This window comes from Protobothrops mucrosquamatus, unplaced genomic scaffold (assembly GCF_001527695.2).
Source record: "Protobothrops mucrosquamatus isolate PMUCROS unplaced genomic scaffold, P.Mucros_1.0 scaffold6141, whole genome shotgun sequence".
Classification (NCBI taxonomy): domain Eukaryota; kingdom Metazoa; phylum Chordata; class Lepidosauria; order Squamata; family Viperidae; genus Protobothrops; species Protobothrops mucrosquamatus.
The window spans coordinates 12,059-21,207 of record NW_015391976.1 but is presented as its reverse complement, the minus strand read 5'-3'; the positions used below and the strand labels follow the sequence as shown (position 1 = coordinate 21,207).

At 39.7% G+C, this 9,149-nt stretch overlaps 1 protein-coding gene across 1 annotated transcript in view; it reads left to right on the top strand.

Annotated features, from left to right (window-relative positions):
- Positions 1–2,302: 2,302 nt before the first annotated feature.
- LOC107300098 (ovochymase-2-like) overlaps positions 2,303–9,149 on the top strand; it is a gene marked incomplete at its 3' end in the record, with an annotated part of 17,775 nt that continues 10,928 nt past the window's right edge. Inside the window, exons 1-6 of the mRNA XM_029286940.1 lie at positions 2,303–2,390; positions 3,880–3,989; positions 5,218–5,309; positions 5,906–6,078; positions 6,850–6,945; positions 7,911–8,066. Of these exons, the coding sequence (XP_029142773.1) occupies positions 2,303–2,390; positions 3,880–3,989; positions 5,218–5,309; positions 5,906–6,078; positions 6,850–6,945; positions 7,911–8,066 (715 nt within the window). The remainder of the gene's footprint in view (positions 2,391–3,879; positions 3,990–5,217; positions 5,310–5,905; positions 6,079–6,849; positions 6,946–7,910; positions 8,067–9,149) is intronic.

Here is a 9,149-nt window from a genome sequence, read left to right as displayed (position 1 = left end):
TTTTGGGCTCAATTGTGGTCGTAAGTCGAGGACTACCTTTTATACACTCAGTTTAAGGAAGACTGCTGGTCCCATGTCATAAACATATCCATCAATCTTCCAGAAGATTACTGGGTGTGTGTCAAAAAATAAATAAATGCCCTCCTACCTTCATGGATCAAGCACTAGCATGCCTGCTCTGCTGGGCCTGGATGGGCAACGTTACTGTGGGAGACTCCTGCCCTCTTTTTCTTCTCATGATGGTGATCCCACAGATCGGAGAACAAATGTTAAAGAGCCCAGCGTCACTTCCCTTGCCATTCCTACAAAACACCAGTTTGGGATTTGGTGCCACGTCTGGCAGGAGAAGCGGGAGAGATGGGTCTCTGCCAGAGAGGGGGAGGATGACTGTCTTGTTGCGAAATGAAGAATGCCCCTGGAGAAATAGCACCTAGAAACCAGAACAGGGCTGGATTTACTCATCAATGTGTAACCACCAAAGCAAGCAGAGCTGTCTCCATCCCACGCTGTGCCCTGAGTTCTGACTGAAGGCAGTCCAAGTGAGCCACCTCCAGGATTATCCAAACTACTCTGTAACTGAAGCTCCATCATCTTCCCAACAAACTTCATCAAAAAGGGGACATTATCAGCCAGGTACTATTTCTATCATTTTTGTTCACATATGCTACTTGGATGCCTTCTAGAACAGGGGTCCCCAACCTTGGCAACTTTAAGACCAGAATTCTCCAGTCACCTTTCTCCTCCTAACAATCCTGTGAGATGGGTTGTACTGACTGAACTCACAGTCTCCCATTTCTAGTCAGGTGTCTTAACCACCAGACCAAATTATGCTAGTTTGAACCATTCTGGCAAATATTTTAAACTTAAAACACAGCTCTTGTTCCTTTTTTTGCTCGCCTGTAGTGTTAGAATTTCACATCCAAAAAGTTTAACCCACCGTGGATGTAATCAATTGGTATAATATCCTTCTGATTATGATCTAGGTCAGTGATGGCAAACCTTTTAGAGACCGAGTGCCCAAAACCCACCCCTGCCTGCCCTGCCCTGCCCTCACCCCCTGTCCCTGCCCCCGCCTGCCCGCAGGGCCACCCACTGCCTCCACAGCCCGCCGCAGCACCATGGCGGCCACGCCCTCCGCCCACGCCCCACATCATCTGCATGCGATGGGGAGCGAGGGTGGAGACTTGTCCCCACTGCCTGGCTGCCATGTCCTTGGCTGCGCTACTCTGCGTGGACTGTGCCTGGGGCAACTCTCCTCTGGGGGGCTGCTGGTGAGGAGGGAGCCGTGGGTGGAGGCGGGGCTGGGGGGACAGCAGGTGTGCCCACAGAGAGGGCTCTGAGTGCCACCTCTGGCATGCATGCCATAAGTTCACCACCACTGATCTAGGTACATAAATTTTCAGAAGTAAAATTCAACCATCAATTGATAACTCTAATCCTAACCTTAACCCACCGGACAACTGAAATAAAAGGATGTAATTGATTGGTGCATAAAAGTCACTAGCAGGCAAAAATGTTTTGTGGGGCAAACAGAGAAAAGAGCTTGAAACTCTTTTCATAACAACCCATGCATTTTCATTGTTCTCTTGTATTCTTACTACTGCCTATTTAGTGACTTTTAAAAATAGTAATACTCTTCACAAAAATGAAGGGTAAACCAGTTCTTTATTTTGCACAATGATTTCAGTAGGAATTCCATAGAAAGCACGATCCTAAATGGCAATCCTAACCATCTAGTTTTGGAAATGTATCTACTGAATAGTTCTCAGTTCATCTTCCCTTGCCATTCCTACAAAACATCAAAGGCATCACCTCTCCTAATTCCCAGCCAGTGGTGCAAGTGGGGGAGGCTGTATTTAGATAAAAGCACTACCATGTATGGTTCCTTTGCTGTCAGAAAATTAACTCCCTTTTTAAAAAAATAACGTGGGATACCCTTGGAAACAACTATAATGAAATCAGAGTTGTTAATCATCAGTTACATTGGCATGAGGCCATTATGTGATGGCTAGCCAGGAGGCCTCTTTTTATTATTCCTTTTAATGTATAGACAGTTTGAGAAAGATTCAGGTTTAGCGTCGTGCGGTAAAGAACTTCAGTCTCCTGAGAACTGGAAAGGAATTAGACTCGGCTAAATGTGAAAAAATTTACTAGTGCCTGGTTAAACGCTTTACAGCTGAATTAATGAGTAACCCGCACTTTAATGAGCAAGTTGGTGCTCTCCTACTGTGTTACAGTTTTTCTTTGGCTAATATAAAGGCCTCCACACTGTTTTTTAACATACGGTAGCTACAGCGTGAACATGCCAGTGGCTTTAGGGCATTTCCTTCTTATACTTGGAACAGTCTACCTGCAAAAAACAAGCTGTCCATCAATGGCTCTCCAACAAGGTATGATTCCAATTGCCTCTTTATTGCTAATCATTGTAAAAATTTACTTGGGCCAAGTAAATATTATGTTTACTTATTTCAGTGACTTCATTTATCAGCTACTCTTTCTTATTTCTGCTGTAGCCAAGAGTAGGAAAAAGGTAGACTTACACAACTGTTCACAAAGTCAGGCTTTTTTTTTTAATTAGCCCTGTTAGCTCTGCATACAGAACAAGCTGGCCAATTGGTATCAAAACTGCGATTGGGCTGAGATTCTGCCCTTCAACCCATATGGGAATTCTTGGGGCATTCCCACTAACTACGGAAGTTCACTGCATGATTTTGGGCTATGTGCTCTTCTCAGCTCATCCTTTGCCAAAGGGTGGTTGTTGTGGAAAAACAAAAAAGGATAAAGGAATGCAATGTAAGCTATCTTTTGCCTCTGGAAGAAAGGCAGAATATACATCTAGCAAATAAAAGAATAGGCTATAGACCTTATATGATGAGCGGCAGTGACACATCACCTTAAAAATAACTTTGGGGTATGGGTTTTTGTAGATGAGATCATATTTCATTATGATTCTGGGAGTAGATTCTAAAGGGACTATTATATGAAAATATTAATTTTACATGCAAAGATGCAAAAGGTTACCTTCAGTTGTGTCTGTATGGAAAGCTCTGTGGTTCTATCAGAGGATTTGGTACATGGAAAACAGAGGAAAGCAGTTTGGTTGATTTCTTTTCCTTCAAAATCTGTTCAGAGCCTTGGAAGACACCGGACAATTTCAAATTACTTTCCTTCCCTTTTCATTCATAAATTCCTCTTTTGGAACAAAGACATTCCATAATTAAGTGGATATAACTGGACAGAAATTTACATCCTGTTATTTTGCATTTCGAATTACTCATGGAACAGTTTATTCTGAAGATTCAGGGAGACACCAAAACCATACAGTGAACTGATAGCTAAATACTCAATTAATATAAAATAAAATGTGTAATTATTTCCAGTTTTACCTTTAGTAGGCTTATCCACAGGGTGATATTTCCCTGCTATATAGTCTGAGGTTATACCATCTTGAACCGAATGTTAAATTTGTTAATAAATGTAAATATGCCCATGTGGATAATAAAGACTTGACATTCAATATGATAAGTCTGATCTTTGTGATTGTTTTGAATTTGGAATGCATAAATTTAGTCTAACTGAATTTCAAATTAAGCCATTTGTATTTAGAACTGAGCACAAATAGATACTACTGCATTGTTTTTAATAGCATAGATTGATCTACAGAATTCTACAGAATGAAGAAAATTCTGTTGTATATCTGACTCTTATCCTTTGCATTAAGAATAATACAATTAAAAATACACTGTAGTATTAAATAATATTTAGATAATTTCAACTATTGGGTGACAATTTAAATTTGGACATGATCAGTAAATAAAGTAGAAGAATAGTGCACAAGAGTTACTGTTTTCTACATTGCCTCTTTTCTATGCTTTTCAGATTCAAGATGTGGGCAGAAAGTCTATGGAAGTGATTCATGGGGGTTTTATAGCCACTTTGCTCGGATTGTTGGTGGAAGCCAAGTACAACAAGGATCACATCCATGGCAGGTCAGTGTATTTCCTCCAGCTCTTATCACACTAATAAAGAAAATTAAGTTACCGCGTATCTTTGATTTTTTTTGTATGTATAGATGCTTTTTCTGAACAGCATATTACTCTTTGCAAGACCAATGGAGCAAACAGTGAACAATGGTCATGGTCTCCAATGGAACATTGTCATTAATTCTGTTGTCTGTATTGTGAGAAACTGAGATAGGCATACTCATTTGGAAAATAATTTTAATCTCAAACCTCATAGGTAACACCAAACAAGAGAACAATCCATTTGCTTCCCCCTCCACGATTTTTACTGGCCATCTGTGGTTATTTAAAGAAAAGACATTGTTCAGATATAATAAAAACAATATTAGAAGATTTGGGGTGGGAGTGTTAAAATAAATGTATAATTACTTTTCTTTCAGTTACCATCATTTTCCTCCGCCGGTAACGTACTTTGTCACTTCTAAGCTTCTGGCAACACCAAACAATGTAATATACTACATCTGTTTTGGTTGGCAGGTTCAGGCATTTTCATATGCACACGGACAAATGATATGCTCTACTATAATCTGCCCCTTTGGATTTTTCCTCCCAAGTGCTGCTACTGCAACTATTGACATTCACTATAAAGTTGAGGAAGGGAATATGAAAAAAAGATATATTAAATCGTTATAACAATATTAATTCCATATGCAGAAAACCATTTAGATATTGACAGTATTAGGCTAATTTTGACAATATCTGAATATTCGTGATTCTGTGAATGTTACCAATTAAAGGGTGAAAGAGGGCTATTAGCATTCACTTCTGCTTCATATTAAGAACAGAACAGAATAACTGAGTTGGAAGGGACCTTGGAGGTCTTCTAGTCCAACCGCCTGCTTAAGCAGGAGACCCTATACCATTTCAGAGAAGTGGCTGTCCAGTCCCTTCTTAAAAGCTCCAGTGATGGAGCACCCACAACTTCTGAAGGCAAACCTTCCCCACTGACTAATTGTTCTCACTGATAGGAAATTTTTCCTTAGTTCTAGGTTGCTTCTTTCTTTGATTAATTTCCATCCTTCATTAGTTTCCACGAATTGTATAAAGCAGGGATTATGTTCATGTATTTATGACATTAATCTGGCATTGTTGATTTTTATTACATATTCCCTGTACCCCACTGTGTATTTTGCCTTCTGTTGCTCTGTTATGAGATGTACATTTCCTAAAGTGGTATGTGCTCTCTGTGATACAGGTTTCCTTGAAAAGAAGTAATCACCATTTCTGTGGAGGAACCCTTGTTTCCACTCAGTGGGTAATCACAGCAGCTCACTGTGTTGTAAGCAGGTACAAGCAGGCAATTCACTGGAAGGGCTATGATTTCAGATTACCATTGTGTTTTATAAATCATTTTCATAGACTTTTGATATGCTTTCTCTAGAAATGTAGTTTAATAAATGACCAGAGACATCAAATATTTAAGCATATTTGTCCAGGTGATTTCACAATGTAATAGGCAACACACACACACACACACACACACATCCTAGTGTACAGGAAGATTCTAGCAGGTGCTGGGGGTATTTTATGGTTTTTAATGAGTTAAGACAGTGCTACAGAACTGTGCTTCAGTTTTATGATAATGTCAGGTGGTTATTACTTTGTGTATTATATTTAATGAATCTCAATATATTTAATTGTAAGTCACACAGAGTTGTTTTGCAGAGTGAGATATGTAGCATATAAATTTAATAAATAAATATTACTGTATTTTACTGTGGGTTTTTTTTCTTGTGCACTACCGAAAGTCAGATTTTAGCCACAGGATGGATGGACGGACAGACAGACAGACAGACAGACAGACTCTCTGTCTAAAATAGTTATTTAGTTCTGAAAAATCCACGTTCAGTTTTTCCTAGTTATATCTCTCCACTGTTCTGTAGATCACTGCTCCGTTTGCTGACTGTCACTGCTGGAGAACATGATTTGAGTCTGAAAGATGAGGAAGAGCAGACCCTCTATGTAAAAGACATAATTAAGCATCCCAACTTTAATAGGAAGAAACCAATGGATTTTGATATTGCTCTTCTAAAAATGGATGGTCATTTCAAATATGGTAATATGCTAGCTTAAGATGGTACAAATCCACATATATGTGCATGTGCATGTATACATATCTGAGCCATCATATTAAAAATGTGGTACTCAAAGGAAAACAATTTAGTGTACAATCTAATACTTCTCTGTATAGAAAGTCTAGGCATATGGTAGGTTGTGCCATCAATCGGTGCTTTTACATAGCTTGATGCCCAAGAAGTCTCATAACTAAGTTCCACCAGCATAGTATGTACATTCTTTTTCTTACTCTGCCTTTACCACCCACAGTGCAGGTATGACTAGAGCACTATGTTAATTGCTTTCTGGACAAGGAAACATGTGGGTGATTTAGAGGCAAAAGATTAAGTGTAGGTAATGAGAACACGCATCCTGAGGGCAAAGTAAGACTCTAGTTATACATCCGAAGACTTGTGCCTGGCTTGTTTATCATGAGATGATCATACAAAACCAGGTACTTTTACACAACTCCAACTGTGGATGGAAAGAAGACAACAAATTTAAAACTTTGGGTGTGACAGGTGGGAAACATAGAGACGTTTAATATTGGATTTTATTTTGATGCCCACTTTGGAACAGAATCGTATTTCCATTTCATAGTGTTAAATTAGATTTTATATTTTTGTAAATTATGCTTTAACTTTTGTAGAAATCACTTTCTATATTGGGCCTCTTGATACCTGTCAAGGTGTATGAAATTGTCATTGAGACATGAGCCGTATTAACATTCTTTTAAATGTGTAATCAGAACTTTGATCTGTTTCAATGTTAGGTGCAGCAGTATGGCCAGTCTGTCTTCCTGGCCCACGTGAAAAATTTGATCCAGGATATATATGTGTCACTTGTGGTTGGGGTCGTTTAAGAGAAAGTAAGGAAATGATATGATATTTGAAAGTGTTTCATGCTTCAAAAGGAATTATTATTAAATGTACATTTATGCATGTATGCTATCAACTCTCTCTCTCTCTCTCTCTCTCTCTCTCTCTCTCTCTCTCTCTCTCTCTCTCTCTCTCTCTCTCCCTCCCTCCCTCCCTCCCTCCCTCCCTCCCTCCTCCCCTCCATAGGAAGTCAAGGTGGGAGGCAAAGAATGAAAATGAATAATACTGAAATGAAAGTGGGGAGGAAATGACAATAAATGCAGTTAAGAGGTTTTGGGAAAGTGTGTGTTTTCTCTCTATGCTCAATTTATTTTCTGTCCCCAAATAAATTCAGCTTTGGTTCTAGTGCATATTACTAAGGCTAAATTTCCATGAATATAAGCAAATATATTGTGGTAAAGAGATATTCAGAGGCATCTGCTTATTACTCTGCTGCTTAATTTATGAAAATGATGGCATAATAGTGTGGATCCCTGGATGTTCATTGATGTCATATATTTCAACATTCAGTTCTGTTTCATCTAGGGCTGGAAATCCAGCCTTCAATGGTGATCACATTTAACAAATAATTGGAAAAGTGTTGGCTCCACATTGTAGTTTTTCATCATTTCAACTCAGGATGTTTGAATGTTTTGTGGCACAATACACATAAGTACACTCAGGGATAGTGATCCAGTTCCTGGAAGCTCCAGTTTAAAAAAGGATCAGGCAGTAAAGAAAGATTTTTGCCTGAGATCCTTGACCCCTGTTTCCAGCTAGAAAATGGAACAGAACAGAATAGAATAGAATAGAATAGAATAGAATAGAATAGAACTGGAAGGGACCTTGGAGGTCTTCTAGTCCAGCCCCCTGCTCAAGCAGGAGAACCTATACCATCTCATACAGGTGAATGATTCTGAGCCTGATGGATGGACAATGTAACAGAGCAACTTCCTGAGTTTTGTTTGATTTTCAGATGGGATCCTTCCTGACATTTTGCATGAAGTCAGATTGCCCATCTTAGACCAGACTCAGTGTTCTGGAATCTTGTCAGCTCTAAGGAGGCCTATTCGAAGCCACACTATAATGTGTGCTGGATTTCCAGATGGAGGAAAAGATGCTTGCCAGGTTGGTAGATTATACCAATATATTTATTAAGGAGAATACGGTGGTGGTGGTGGTGGTGGTGGTGGTGGTGATGGTGATGATGATGATGATGTTGATGATGATACACAATAGTGCAGTAAAATATTATAATAGTTTTAGGTCATTTTTTGTGATGTTTATAAAAATTCCAAAGAGAACTTTTAGGAGGAAAAGCTGTGGCTCAGTAACAAAAGATTTCAGGTTAATTCCCAGATGGAAATCCAGAACAAGGCTCTTTGAGTAGTCATTGAGAGCTCTTGTTTCTGAATATGTAGAATCAGCCCTGAACTAGAAAAATCAGATACCTGGCTTGGCAGAATGTAGCTTTTATTAGGGCATTAAAAATTTGGTAAGAAATGTGAATAAAAATGATCTTTTTTAGTCTTTGCAAGCGGATAACGTTTTAGTCTGTTGTAGTAGAAATGATAATGAAGCTTCAACGGCTCAGTTATTTTCAGTTTCATAGGGTGATAATTTCTTGATTGTAGCTATTGTAGCCAGTCATTTTCTGCCTTCTGGGAACAGTGAGAACTACTGAGTAATACTTGTACATCTGCTATGAAAGCCCAAAACAAGATAAAATATTTGGGGAAGTAATTTAAGACGCTCCACTTTTATTCAGAGATCATCATTTATACTCATAATAGTAAGCTTGCCAGCCTATTTAAGACAATAACATTATAGCGGATCTAGAATTTATAGGGTGAAGAGTGTCCAAAACAAATGTAAATTACAGATTCAAACTACTGAAACTCAGATTTCCATAGACCAGTGGTGGTGAACCTATGGCACGCGTGCCAGAGGCGGCACTCGGAGCCCTCTCTGTGGGCACATGTGCTGTTGGCCCAGCCTTGCCTCCCCCTGCAACCAGCTCCTCACCAGCAGTCTCCCTGGAGGAGAGTCACCCCCGAGCCTGGCCCACACAGAGCTGCACAGCCAAGGACATGGCAGCCAGCAGCGTAGACAAGACTCTGTACGCCCCATTGTGTACAGTTGATGCTGTGGGGTGCAGGCAGAGGGCGTGGCCACCATGGCGCTGCTGGGCTGCCTGGGTGATCTGCGATGGGCC